At 43.0% G+C, this 15,271-nt stretch overlaps 1 protein-coding gene across 4 annotated transcripts in view; it reads left to right on the forward strand.

Annotated features, from left to right (window-relative positions):
* The first annotated feature begins 561 nt into the window (after positions 1-561).
* TPK1 (thiamin pyrophosphokinase 1) overlaps positions 562-15,271 on the forward strand; it is a 318,844-nt gene continuing 304,134 nt past the window's right edge. For all 4 annotated transcript variants that reach the window (XM_076330745.1, XM_076330747.1, XM_076330750.1 and 1 more), the window contains exon 1: positions 562-672. In XM_076330745.1, the coding sequence (XP_076186860.1) occupies positions 630-672 (43 nt within the window). In that variant the 5' untranslated portion in view covers positions 562-629. The remainder of the gene's footprint in view (positions 673-15,271) is intronic.

Consider the following 15,271-nt stretch of genomic DNA (forward strand, 5'->3'; position numbering starts at 1 on the left):
GCGAGCGGCAGGGCACGGCCGGGCGCCTGCCCGGCCCGCCTCCCTCTCTCCCTCCCTCTCCTCAGGGTCCGCACCGGCGCCGAGGGGGCGATGCGGGCTTGGCCGCCAGCCCCCCCCGCCCCCCCCTCAGCAGAGGCCCCAGCGGCCGCCGCCGCGCGGCCAATCAGCGAGGACGGGGCTTGGCCCGCGCCCGGCAGCGCCGCCGCGCCCTCCTGCCCTGCCTTCCCGCCGCTGAATCCACCGCCGAGCAACGGATCGCGGCGGCGATCGATTCTCTCGGCTTGCCTTCCCCCCGCCCGCCCTCCGCCCCCGCCCGGTTAGACGCACCAGCCCGGGGCCGGTGCCAGGGGAGTGCAGGAGGACGCGTGGCTGCAGGTAGCCGGGCAACGTCGCCGCCGCCACCTCCCGCCTGCTCGCCGGCAAGGGCGGGCGCGGCCGCCGCAGCTGTGCAGCGGAGGGCGTTCCTCAGGGAGAAGGGAAGGCGGTGCCGCTGATCCCCGCGTGCCCCCCGCCGCCCTTCCCCCCCCCCCCCCCTCCCCCGGGTCCCCCTGCGCTGGGGGAGCCGCGGGGTTCGGGGCTCTCCGTGCTTTTTTTGTGTGCCTGCCCCATGAGCAGGGCGTGCCGGGGCCATGGAGCGCGCGTTCACGCCGCTGGACTGCCTCCTGCCCGCCGGTACGGTACCTCCCGCCCCGGGCGGCTCGCGCCGCCAGCCGCCACCGGCCCGCCGGGAGGGGGGGGGGGGTGCGACGCTCCCGGGGGCAGCTCCCTGGTCGGGCGAGGGGCGCCGCGCTGTGCCGTGGGAGCGGGGCGGGTGTGCGGTAACGCCGCCGAGTTCCGCAGCCGCCTCTCCCCCCCCCCCCCCGTGCGTGCTTCGTTTTAAAACGCTCCGGTACGAAGCGCGTCACCTTGCGTCTGCGTGGCCGCTGCCTCCGCCTGAGGGGCTGCCCGTGCCCCTTCAGCAGCGCTCACCGCCCTCTAGGCCGGCCGGGCACAAGCGTGCTGCACTTACGCTGGTTTCTTTTTTGATACACCAATTCACTACCGTTTTAACCCCTTTGGATTTAACCGGTATCCGCAGTTAACTTGCCGCAGTTCTCTTGGGTTGGCAGGGCCGGGCGCCCCAGTGGAGCGAATCTCTGGGCAGAGGGGACCCGTGGGCTTGGTTTTCTCCGTGCGCCTTCGGCGTCGAAGGCCCTGGCCTCGCCCGTGGAGCCTCCTGCCTTTGCGTGCTTCCCTGGAGCCACCACGTGCGCCCCGCTTGCCTCCTCAGTTCTGCAAGGCAAGGCTTGGGGGTTTGGGGTTTTATTTGTTGCTTTCCCAAGCTCTTCTTGAGTGTTCTATTTTTGTTTGTTATTTTTGAGACCTGAGAGGTGAGCATTATTAATATATGTCACTAACCTCAGCGTCTCTATAAAGGATAGAGCACCTGTAACAAGCACAGGCTCATCTAAGTAGCTTGTACCCTGTTTGGAATAGGCACCTCTTCCTCACTACGTGTTTGCGGTATCTAATTCAGTAGGGCCCAATTTGCTATTCAGTGATACCATTATAAACAGTAAATATTTTTATCTTTGTATAATGCGATTTTAAAGCTGCATAAAAATAATTTTGGCATAGCAGCTGAATTCTAACTTACACTGCTCTTTTCTGCTCTATTCTGGCACTGAGACTTAAGCTACCATGGTGAGGTATATGTTATTTATTTACCAGCAAGATCTGGAGGAAGGGAAGAGTTTAACAGAATGTACGCTTTTAACAGTTCAATACATTTTTACAGCTAGCAGTTTAAGAACATGTTTAAACTTTCCAGTATTTTTTTTTTTTAAATTGTGTTTTGCTCTAATTTTTACAAACTTCTTCAGGGTATGTTCAAAGCTAGTAACAGCTAAAGCTGTACTCAAGGTATTCCTGCCAGAAATGTATATTTGACTCTGTGCGTGTGTGTATTTTGAAATGCATCATTGCTTTGGGTAGAAAGAGCAAATGGGCGTGGAGGTGAGATTTTAATGGCTTAACTTTGATTCGTTGCAGCGTGATGTCCTCTTACATGAAATGAGGAGTAACTACTGAGAGTATATAGTAAGGTGATACAAAAACATACCTTAGGAATTTATCCCTAGGGAAAACAGGCATCCCTATTTTTATATTCTAAGATAGCTGCTTTTGATAGGCATTTGTATGACGTTAGGGCTACCATATGTCCCCAGTTTCCAGGAGTTCTCTCCCCCCCCCCCCCCCTTCCTTTGGTTATATCTGGTTGGAGTTGAAGATTTGGGATGTTTGTTCACAGTTTTCAGGTGACCCACAGCCTTGTCAGACCAGAGGCTTCAGCTGGGTGTCAAGAAGCCTGCTTCTTCTAAAGAAATGGCTGCTACAAGTATACGAATCAACTTGGTTATACAGGATAGTGTGCCTATGAAATGCACAGTGGTGCTGCGTCTGGATCCTTGTCGTCATTACAAACATTCATTACCAGCATTTCAGATTGGTTTAGCCCACTCAAAGTATGTAAGGCTGAGCAGATTTATTTGGCAATTCCATGGTTTAAAATCTGGTATCCCACTTAGGGAACTCAGAAATAAGGTTTTCAAAATTGGGTAGGTGAAATGAGGCTCCCGAATTCTTCTTGAAGAAGTACAAGTAGTTTCTCCATCTGTTTGCTTCAATGGGATATGTATTTAAGTGTCCAAATCATATAAAGCTAATCTGTGTAGAACATGACGCTTCTTAGAGGCCAGACGCGAGGTTACAAAATAAACCCTTGTGAGGACGCTGAAGTACAATGGACCTTGTTCCCTTGCCTTCAATAATATAAATGTATAGCAATGTATATAATGTTTCTGGTTGCTTTCTAAAGCCCTGTGCAAACACAGTGGCACATTATGGTGGGGAGAATGTGAAAGATTTATCAGCTATGTTTGGAGGTTATTAGTTACTTTTTTTTTTTTGGAAGGTGTTCAGAAATTATGCTGATATTTATACGGAATAGAATAAAACACAGGTTTTGGAACCTAATATTAGGCCGTGTGTGCCTTGGTAATTTTAGTCAGTGTAGTTAGAGTGAGTTCTTATTTAGATAGTAGAATATATATATCCCTATATAGCACCTGACTGAGGTTCATGTAGGAGGTATTTGAGAACTGCTGTGCTGAACTAATATGCTCAGAGACTGAACATTATTCAGTCAAACAGCCGGAGCACAGTTGAAAGTGACCGTGTGACAGTCAGAAAGCTGTGCTGTGTGCTTCAGAACTGTGTTGATTTGCTTAACGTAGTTTAGAATGGGTAACAAGGTAGAATTTAAAAGTGGGATTGAGCTCTAAATTTGAGTATTGCGTATTGAAACATGTATTTTTATTTCCTCATGAAAAGAAAACATTAAAAAGGCTCATAGAAGTCCACCCTGAAGTCCTGTATGCTGCTGTGAAAGGGTCAGGCAGAAGCTTCACGGGGTGAAGCTGTGATGCAGCTGTTGTAGAAAGTTCATAATTAGTGATGTCACACTACAGCCTGTGAATCATGACAAGAGTAGCTTGGTTTCTTCTGGAGCATCCTTTGATAGACTAGCCATTTCCCTCCTGCTGTTTATACCCTTTTCTTGCACTATCGTTGCCTCCTGCTGCTTGTCCCAGACTGTGCTGCAGGCGCTTCTGCAGAGAGGCAAGTCTTTCTAATTTATTTTTTTAATACCATGAATTTTAGGAGCTGAGCGTGCTATGCTTGTAACTGCTTAACAGCGGAAGTACTGTAGCATCCTCTAATAAGGTTGCCCCTGAATACCACTTGAGACTTTTAGAAGGGCAGAGTGCCAGTTTACTAAGCTGTGTTTTCTCACAGGGAATGTTTTACATTGCGTGCCATCATGTGGCCTGATTCTCACTCCTCTCCAGATATGATTAATGATTTTTTTGCCTTGCACAGTCCTTAAAATGCAGCTCGTTATTGGTTTTATCAAGTGGGGTGATGCAGAAGGAAGATATTTTCCTCAGTTTATAAATGCCTCCCATTAGGAGTGTCTTGTCTTGTTGAGGCGGAGGGACTGCAAAGCAGAAGCAAATCTATTCCTTCTGCTCTCTTCTGTGCCTTGCAGAGGGTTTGTTGGAGCTGAGTTTCCAGTGACTGACAGGAGCTTGTGCCAGCAGTAAGTATTGGTTCCCCCCGTCCCCACTCCTCCACGCCCCGAGTCCTGTGACCAAATGCACTTGTGAACTACACTGCGTTGAGAACTGGTGGTTAAGACTTGGTCCGCTGAGAAGAGGGTGTGCTAGCTTCATCTTGCTGAAGCAAGGTCATCTATATGTCATGAGAGACACAGCCACAACAAATAGGACAAAGACTGCTTCAGAATTATGTGGAAATATATAGTTGTCTCTTTGTGCAAAGGGACTATAAAACTCTGCATTGAATTTAAAGCAAAGAGAACAAGAGGAAGCAACAATACGCTGTGAATGCTCTTCCATCATTCTGCAAGCTTGATTGTCTCTTGCTTTACTGTATGTCTTCTCCTGAAAACGCTACTGACTGTCAACAAGTTACCTCTGAAAGGATTGTATCACCATGTTCCTTTTTAAATGCCTGGGGCTTAAACTCCTTCCTTAATGTTCCCTTTTCTCTGACACTAAGAATTGAAAGTTATTTGTAAAACAGTGACATGTTTGCCATTCACTGAATGACCTCCAGCCTAGCATAAGCATCAATAACCATCTAAATGCCCCTTCTCTATGATGCATTATGTTGCAGTCTAATATACAAAATTCTGTAGTAGAAATCAAGACAGTCGTGGCGTTAGGAAATCAACCTGATGGTCTGTGTTAGCTGTTGAACATTAAAGGCATATGGAAAATGGAGTCCCAGACTATTGGCTCGCTCTGTAATTTTACAGGTTTTGTACCACTGCTGTTGGGTCAGGGTAGTGAAGTTTTTAGGTGAATCAGATGTTCAAAAGCTGTGATTGAGTTCACCAAAGCTGAAAAATGTTAGCAAGGGTGTCAATCCTTTAAGACTATTTCAGGAGTTCCTCAATGAAATTAGCAAGCACTTCCGTATGGCTGTTACACTGTTCTATCTTTTTAATTGAAACCATTTAAAACACTTTGTTTTACGTGAATGTTGCTGACGTGCTCCTGCTCTTCATTTCATATAAGTAGTAACACCATTCATTCAGTCGAGTTACCTGGAATGCCTCAGCTTGTTTTTGAGGTAGCTGTAAATATTCAGCCCCGGACCCTGCTGCTTGCTAATTTGCTGTGCTAGGTCAGCAGTTGTTCTGTCAGTATTATTGTATAGATTACTTACAGGTACACTTATGAGTGAAGTATTACAGACGGCATTTAGCAGACATAATCATTGTTAACCTCACCACTTTCTGCTAGATCTTTGCTTTCACACATTGATAGCTTTTGGAGTTCTTTCTCTTTTTTTTTTTAATGCTTTATATGCAGCTGTGCTATGTGGAATGGGGCAGCAAGCCATCTTTAACCATTTGAGCTAATAGGAAGATGAGTATACATTTACTTATTTTTGTACACACACACAGAGCCCCCTTTTGAAATAAGCTGACATTGAAGCCGGTTGCTGTTTGTTTGTATGGATGATGGATTCTCATCTCATGCATGTCAGTGCACTGATAGTTCCGTATCTTGCGGTCACAAATAGGGCGTAGCTGGCTTTCTGTTGGATGGGAATACAATGGTGGAGGGGACTGAGGGGATCCTAAAAAAACCCCAAAAAACCAACAAACAAAACAACAACAAAAGAAAAGCAACAAAAAACCCCACCAGAGTATAAGAGCAATAATGATGTCACTGGAGCTTCTGAGACAAAAACTCAGGTTCATTACTCCTTGCACAGATAGTAAAACACTCAGATAAATTCCTTTTGGAAGGTCTTGTTATTTTCCATCAGTTGAGGCTTTCAAGAGCAACTTACACCGAGTTCTGCGACGACTCACTTAGGTGTAGCAGATTGAGCCTTAAAGCTAGGAAATATGCTAGCTGGCCTCTTAATGTATCCTGTAGTCTCTTTTTTTTTTTTTCTTTTTTTTCTCCTGTGATTTAACATCAGATACGGAGGTGGGAAATACACTTATTCCAGACATCAGAATGTTCATGTTGTTTGTATCCAATTAAATGTGTGCAGGACTGCTGGAAACCTTTTAAACTTGTTGGTCTTTAAAGAGCAAAATATTAATCTTAAGAAGGTACAAGAAGTCAAGGAAAATAGTGGACTTTCAGGTTTTGTTTTTTCTTTACTGCATTTCGTTTGCATGTCTCTGGTCAGCTCTTAAGATATTTTAGCAGTTTTACAGCAGCTTTAACATTACGTTGTATCTCAAATCTGTGTGTATACATATATATATAAAAGCTAGTTTTACTTTCTGGAACTGGAAAACAGAAGAGACTTTTTTTCCTGTTTGCAAAGCTCATCCAAGTCTGATTTATGGAGAAATTGAATATGAAGTAAAGAAATGAGGCAGTTTATTTACACAGGAGAAAACATAATACATATAGGTTTCAGATTTTTCAAGATCCAAAATAACAAATCCCAGGCATACTTGTGGATTTGCTTTAGATTTGAACATCCTGAGACATTAATCAAAGCTTAATCTATGTGGAAAATAGCAGCATCAAGAGTAAAACCTAAAATCAAAGTCTTAAAGGAAAAAAACAAATAACCTAAAAAAACCCCAGGCAAACAAACCATCTGAAAACAAGTAAAAGGGCTAGCAGCTTCTCTTCATAAGTCAGTTCTCAGCAGCTTTCATGTCTAGTGAGTTTTGGGTTTTGTCCTGGTTTCGGCTGGGATAGAGTTAATTTTCTTCCTAGTAGCTGGCATAGTGCTGTGTTTTGGATTTAGCATGAGAATAATGTGATAACACACTGATGTTTTAGTTGTTGCTAAGCAGTGCTTATACTAAGTCAAGGATTTTTCAGCTTCCCATATTCTGCAAGCCAGGAGGTGCACAAGAGCTGGGAGGGGGCACAGCCAGGACAGCTGACCCAAACTGGCCAAAGGGACATTCCATACCATGTGACGTCATGCTCAGTACATAAACTGGGGGGAGTTGGCCAGGGGGGGCAGCAATCACTGCTCAGGGACTGGCTGGGCATCGGCTGGCGGGTGGTGAGCAATTGCATCACTTGTTTTTCCTGGCTTTTGTTTCTCTCCCTCTGTTGTTGTTTTCCTTTTCATTACAATTTATTATTACTATTATTATTACTATTATTATTTTATTTCAATTATTAAACTGTTCTTATCTCAACCCACGCGTTTTCTCACTTTTGCTCTTCCAGTTCTCTCCCCAATCCCACCAGGGAGGGTGTGTGGTGCTTGGTTGCCGATTGGAGTTAAACCACGACAGGATTGGATGTAACCTAAGTGATTAGGACCTGTAAGAACAGTGCTGTTAACTAGTGCTTTGTCCAGGGAAATTACTAGCTAGAATCTTAACAAACTTGTTTCTGTGTGAAATAATAAAAATAATCTATGCTGCTCTCAAAACGCTGTTGTTGGAAAATGTGGATAAAAGGAGAGGAAGGGGGACACTCCCCCCCCCCCCAAAAAAAAAAAAAAAGAAAACAGCAACAAACAAACCCCACAACCCAAAACCCAACCTACAAACAAACAGAAAAACCAACAACCCCGTAGTAGAACTTACCCAGTACAAAATATAGTCAATCAATAGGAGAGACCTCTGATGTATACACCTGCTTGTTGGTACGTTATAGAACATTCCCCACCTCTGATCTCTACAGAGAGAGGGGAATTTGCAGTGTGTCCAGCAAGATGAACTAATCTGATCTATTGCCAAATAATTTGAAGATTGAAAAGAACTGACTGTCAGTTGTCCTGTCGACCAAAGTGACTGTACCTGATCACAGCGAAGGATAACCAGTTCTTAAGATTTTTGGCTTACATATTTCTGTAAATTATAGCTGTGCTGGATTACATGTAAGTAATTTATGGAAACAGGTTCTCCTTTCTATCCAACTCTGACCTTAAACATGAGGAATATGATTAACAGTGTTTGTGTAGTCCTGCCTTTGCATAATTAAAAAGAGAATTGAGAATTTAAAGTTGCTACAGGAACATTCGGTTAGTTAAATTTTACACACAGACTACACATAGTAGCTTTTGGATTGCTTTTAAATTAAAGCTATTGCTGTACATCCAGTTGCAGTTGAAACTGCTGGAAGGCTTTTCCTGTCATTTCCTAGCTTTGAATTTCATTTTGAATGGCAGTTGAATTTTCTCAGCACTAGTGCTGATTCTTTGTAGCTTGCGTTTGATGGATTGTCTGCCAGCTTTCCTCTCTGGCAGGACAGAAGCTGGAGAAATGCACGTGTTTATCAGGCCAATTGAAATAAATGGGAAGCTGGCCAGTGAATTCAGTAGGAGAGGAACCTGCCCCCTCACAATTATTTTGTAGTTGTGGGTTCTGTTTTGTTTTATTTCTTTTTTTTCTTTTACTGTAGCTCCTCTTTTCCCTTCTCTTCTTTCCCCGAAATTATCTGGTCAACATTGTTCCTGGGCAGCACAGCAATAAGAGAGTAGTTCAGAAATATTTATACATACAGTTTTTGACCAAATTGTTCAGTGGCTTTGGTGCTAAAAGCCGTCTGTGTGTCTGATACAAAGAAGTTAGTTTTGCTGCAAAAGGAAAATACATTCATGCTACAAAGTATTGGGGCCTCAAGAGTTCCTCATCTAGAAATGCTTTGACTTCTGTGACAGTGTCAATAAGGGTGTCTGGGGGGGTTTAAGTGGCACGGACTCTGGCAGGCAGTAGCCAAAGACCTTTATTGCTCTTTGTTAGTATCTTTTATAGCAGGCAGAAGTGTTCACGTGCTACCTGCAGCTTGCAGAGAGGTTATAGCCTTATGTTCACGCACATCTATGCTCTAGTAGACTAGCCAGTTCTTCCTCCTCCTTCATCTGTTGCAAAATGTCTTCATGGCCTTTATCTGATTTTCTCCTTCCAGCTGCAGCACATTCCTTTTCCTCCTTTCAGCTGCAGCATATTGCTTCCTCCATTATCTTCTGTTTACGTGCCTTCTCGTGCCAGGTGGTACAATGTTTGCTCATTATCATTAAACTCAGGAGATTCCCATCCCCACAGGTGTCTGTGGACCTGCTTGGTGGAGGCACAGCAAAGGCTGTCAGGAGAGGCGTTCCTTCTTCTTTTTTTCATTTTTCTTCCCACAAACATAACTTGCCATTATGTATGCTATGTAAGCATATATGAAAGAAGAGTACCATTCTGCTTCCGTAGCAGAAGGGCACTGGCATGTCAATGAAATCTCTGCGTATATATGTGTGAGATTTACTTGCTTTTATGCTTATAGCTGATTTAGCTGTGGCAAGCAAAGCATTGACGTATAGACCAGACCTAAGCACAGGCCAAAGCTCCAGTTGCTCAGAATGAGTTAAAAGGATGCTGAGTTGAAACCGCACCTAGGTAGTTGTTCAGCAGATGGTGTGATTTATATCACTTGAAACTTTCCTGAGGTTGACTTGTGTCACAGAGCAGCTGTGCAAATACGGAGTCAATCTCCAGGTGCTCCATTCTGAGACTTTGCACTCTTGATGAGAGTTTTATGTATGGGGGAAATCCTGGAGGGTAAAGGCAAGGTTTGTACTACAGAGCTTGACCTGTTTATCAGTAATGCTTACAGGTATCAAGATCTTTGTCAGCTTTAACTACATAACCGGAAGCCTCTAATGCAGATACTTTAACACAGGCAACACTTTCACTTCTGGAAATGAGTGCTCTGCAAGCTGTTCGGGGTAAAGCACAGCCTTGTGAGTGTAGTCTGTGTCCCCATATGGAGCACTTTCCCTTCCCAGTTTACAGTTACATTTAATAACCATCTAAGCAGTGTTTTGCCATCCTGTGAATCCAAAAGAGAAAAAACATTAAGGAGGGCAGCTTGAGAGTGAAGCAGCTAAAGATCTGCAGCTTGGACACTCAGACTGCCAAAGGAGGTGGTGCAGTGGCTTAGCTGCTGCAGATGCAACAAGAATAGCTCTTGGGCAGTGTGTGACCACCTCATTTCATGAGTTGACCTCGGTACACTGGAGATGGTTGAGCTCTGCTATGAAAGCATCTGTCTCCATATTGCCACTTCCTGCTACAAATGGGAAATTTACCTTTCAAGTTCATTAAAGAAGAGCTTGACTTATTTTTTTACCTTGTTTGTTTTTTTTTTTTTTAAATAAGGGGCAATATTGAGGCAACTTTTGTTAAGGGAAACTTAATGTTTGGTTTTCTGGACTTTTGACAGCAGTGGTCTTGAAAGGTCACTGCCGCAAGACTTTGCTTCAAACAGATATAATGACTTTCACTGGGTTCAAAATAGAATGACAGGTGTTATCTGCAATCCTGTCTTTTTAGGGTGCTGGCATATTCCTGCACCCTAAAAAGGTTATTGAGAGTGCTGGCATATTCCTGCACCTGTTATTGAGAGTGCTTTCCTATTAGCTCTTTCTTTGCCCAGAATCCACTGTGGGAATGACATTTAGTAGTGTATGCACAGGCTTTGAGCCTTTCTAATGACTTCGGTAACCGTGAATAGAGGATTTAAATGGTCATTTTGTAACTGTGGGAAATAAAATCACTGATATCAGATGTTCTTCCTTGAACTGACTTGTAGGGTTTTTGCTTGGAAACTCAATTTCCTAGTTCCCTCTGTCTCTGCTTAGACTACTGTTCTTATGTATTGGTCAGTAGTAATGCTGCTGCTGTATTAACCTGACTCATAATAAGGAGTTTTGTCACTTGAGCCTGTGGAAGAATTTCTTCTTCCGTCTTAGTCTGCCATCCTGTCATAAGGTCATAAGTTAAATTTCTGTGCCAACAAACCTTTTTAAGTCAGTAGGAAACTAGATCTACTATGTAATGTTCTGCTTTGTTTTCTGTGACCATTTTTGTTTTGTTTTTTTTCCCCTCACACCCACAGCTGCCGTAGTTGTGTTGACAGAGCCCCAAGTGTAAGCCCAAATACACAGAGAGCACAGCAGTTGTCACTTAGGAGGAGCAACAGTGATGCTATAAGAAAGAAAAAAAAAAAAAAAAAAAAGTCCCCTCTTTTAGAGTACGCTACACCTCCACGAGGAGGGTTTTCTGGCAGGGACATGAGCCGAGTGTGTTGCAACATGGACATGCTCTGCACATCTCCTTTCGCTGCAGCAGGGTGTTTTTCCTGCTGATGGAGTGCGAAGTCTGTGTGAAATTATCAGTCAGTGTCTGGCTTCCCCAGAGAGGACAGGGAGTGATGAGAGCTGGGTCGTGGCCTTGCGGTACCACTCAGTGGAGATGGCCATATGGTATGGGAGAGGGCGCTTAAAAGGGGTGTCACAACAGATGGTTGATAGCATACTCATTGCCAAAAGCTTTAAGTGTCAACTGGCTCCAGTAAGGTATTGTTAGAGCTGTCCCAGGGGTGCAGTTAAGGAGGAGTGCTGTTTAGATAACACATAGTGTAATTTATTATTTGCATTGGTATTGCAGTGGCTATGTTTTGTCAGGCAGACAAAGGCATAACAAGACCCAGAGGTTGGACATTGGAGCCAAACAAATTCATACTTGAATTAGGTACAGAGTTTTAACATGGAGAAGAATAACCAGCCACTTGAACGTTGTACCTAGAGAAAGGTGGATTCTTCATCAGTGTGAATCAGTTGCAAGTCATGCTTCACTTGGAACAAGAATGAATTTCAGGCTATTCTTTATACAAAAGGCTAAACTAGATTGTCACAGAGATCCTGTCTGGCCTCTGAGTCTATAAATCTGAAACGCTTAGTCCACCAAAGGAGAGACTTCTTTTTCTTGCTATTTAAGTCGTCAGGACAGACTTACAGGAAAAGAAAGGAACTGGTATATCCCGGGGTACTGCAGCGTGGAGCGTCAAGTGACTAGTCTCATGTTGCAAAGGAGGTCTTTGAGAACTGGGAGCAGATTTCAGAGCTCTTGTGATGCGCTTCAGAAGTTGAGGACTGTACTTCCTCCTTACATTTTTGAGTAAGTTGTATGTTTAAAAGACCCAAAACAAAAACCTCAAAAACTCCTGTAGCGCTTGGTTATGGTTCCTAGGTGGCAAGAACTTACTGCAGTAAGACTATACTACACAGTGTGCTGAATTTACTGCTAGTTACTGTGAGCTATCAAAAGCTTCAAAATCATTTCCATAGATTCTATCCTTATTTATCTATAAATATTATAATTGTGAATCCCACAAGGGGGAAGAAAAGGCTTGGATTTAGACAGCGGAGTGAATAGTTATGCTGAACTTACACAACGTTATGCCCAACTATTCTGTTTCTCCCCCAGATTTACATTTCCTGAATACGTTTGCTGAAATAAATAGCCAGTTTCCTTTGAGAACAAAGTTGGAACTGAATAAATGTAAGGCTTCAGAGTACTAACAAAGGGACTGAACTCTAAAATAATGCAGTTATACGGCTCAAACAATGCAAATTAGAACAGCAGGAAATCTAAATTTAGGAATATATAGGAAGAGCTAGTAATGTTTTGTGATAGTTTATATACTTACAGTTTTGTAGTCTGATCCTTTGCTGTTTAATCTTCCCTTTTCTTCTTTCCCCCCTATGGCAAATACATATGGAAAATAAGCATCTTATGATTACAACAGTAGGTAAGAGGAGTTTTGTTACTTTTCTTGAGTGGAGGAGCCTATCAAAAGAGGAGAATGTGGTAAGGAAAGCCTGCTGTTCTATTCAGTGGAAGAGACTGTCAGCTGCGAAGGTTATCTGCACAGAATTGTCCCATTCACAGCTTCCCCAAGAGCATACATAACAGAGCTTGGAAATATGCGCTGGTTCTGTTACAGTTGGATACGAATGAATTTCAACTGCAGCAAAGATGACTCAAGTTAGATATTAGGGGAGAAAAGTATAGGTAGCAGGTGGAAGCACTGGAATATGTTGTTTGAGAAGATGATGTAGTCCCTGTCACTGGGAGCCTTTCCTTTTTCAGGGGTAGACAGAGGAATTGTCTAGAGGGGTGATTCTACTTAGGGACAAAGGAATGGACTAGATGATCTTCTGAAGACTTAGATGTACAAAAGTGTAGGAGATTGAGATGTGTATTTAAGAATATATACCTAGAGTCAGAGAGAGCTTTCTGTATGCATATCAGGTGCTGAAGGACAGGCGGTTTCTGCAGACTCTCACGCAGGTAATTATACTAGCTTCAGCTGGGCTACTCAAACAAGCAGGACTTACTCTTGTGTTTTGAAGTTCTCAGCCTGTAAATTACTAATGCTTTCTTCTGCAGTACAGTAAAGATATTTATCCAAACATGATTTTTAGCAAAATCACAGATGACATCAAAAGTACACAAATGTATGAGAGGGGGTATGAGGAGTGAAGCTCCGTAAGTTCTGAAATAAGGAGTGAAAACTGTGTATAGCAATTGCTGTGAATTTGCCAGACAATTAAATCTGTCTCTGTGATTTCATTTTATCAGTTTCCATACTGCTGCTAATTGGCATTTGAATTTCTAGAGATTTCAAAGAGATTACCTAGAAAAAAATCTGGACACTTACAAGTTCTCTTATTCTGTTAGTTTTTGCAGATGATCTGTTGTGCTGATAAGAAACAGAAGTGACTTCTAGAGACTGTGACAGGCGTTTTCCAGGAATCTACTTTCTCTTGATGTCCAAAAGGGACTTTAGATTATCAAAAAGAAAGCTTCTTTCAGAAAATGGCTCCTAATTTTTTTTTCCCCACAAACTCTAGAGTATGTGTTTCTGAGGGTAAAAATCAGCAAGGGAATGCATCTACAAAGTTTCTCTATAGTTTAATCCACTTTATACTGACAGAATTAATTTATGTCATTTTCGTGCATGTCACTATAGAGACAAACCCTGTTGTCAGTATAATTTATACAGTTGTTATTATCTCCAATGAGAAAGCATGCCTCGAATTACAGGATTCCTGGTGATTTGAGGTGCAAGAGTTACGGAAGCTGTGTGCAACGTGTTCATATGCTGCATTGGCAGATGGCTGAGGTGAACATCCACTCTCTCTTCAGCTTTAAAAATCTGAATCGGTGGCAGCGTTGTTAAAACATGTTAGCACTTGAAGGGTGGTGTGCAACAAACCACTGGCTCCACAGCACATCTTGGCGCACAAGCTGGGGCTTTGAAACAAATTATATTCTTACTATACAACTGGGTTTTTTTGTTTGGTTGGGTTTTTTTAGTTGCTACGTACTTAAAGTTTGAGCTACTAACCTAGAAGACTGTAGCACTTAGGAAAGGGGTATGGCACTGAGATGTTTTCCTTGATACCCCGCATCAAGAAAGCAGCTGTGCTTACATTGTGAATTATACTTAACACTGCACGGAAGTTTAATTTATTTTGATGGTCCTGGATAGGCATGTCAAATGCCAGTGCTTGGTAGTTCATAACAACTGCTTCATAGAAATAAAATACATCGAGATGGTAAGGGGAGAAGAGGAGGCTGGGGAAGAGTATTTTCTGGACTGCTATGTCGTAAGTTGCTGAATAGTCTGGAGTAGCAAAAGCTATCAGTGATTTCCCTGGGGAAGGGAACAGGGATTTTGAATCTAGTATTTTTTCTGCTACCACTCTCACAGTAGGCTATGACTATAGAGGGCGCAGAAGGTAACGTTCTAAAACAGAGGAAAGAAATGGAGCAAGATTAAGGAATAAATACAAGTAGTCTCTAAATGATATGCTGGCTTGAATTGACTTGATGGATGCCAAAAGGCGTTCTTTTTTATTTAGAGAAGACAACACCCTGCCTGAGAGGACAAAGATGACATTTTGTTCTTTAGGGGCATAAAACTAGTTTTCCTAATTATTCTTGACATTTTGCCATTCATGCTATGAGCTTCCTTAGAGGATAGAAGTAAATAGCCTGTGAGAGTGAAACATGAACTGTATGAGTTTAAGGTTTGAGATGTGCTAACATCGGCACCAAATCCTAAAATGATGTTGTCAGAGTTCCAGAATAAGACAATGGGGAACAGTGTAAGATACCTAGGGTACGTTACAGAGGCAGACACAGTAAGCTTCTCTGAATATAATACACAAAAGTCTAAATTAGGAAGGCATTTATATGCGGCTTTATACTTCTGAAGTTTAGGTTTAATTAGAAGGCTGAACTTTGAATGTATTAGTGCTGTATTATTTTAGCACCTTCAAGTCCTGGCAGGACGTCTGTGGTAGAGGAGGTAGATGACAAAATGCTATTCCTGCCTTGAACACTTTAAAGTCTCATCTT

Source organism: Aptenodytes patagonicus, chromosome 2, assembly GCF_965638725.1.
Source record: "Aptenodytes patagonicus chromosome 2, bAptPat1.pri.cur, whole genome shotgun sequence".
NCBI classification, from domain to species: Eukaryota; Metazoa; Chordata; class Aves; order Sphenisciformes; family Spheniscidae; genus Aptenodytes; species Aptenodytes patagonicus.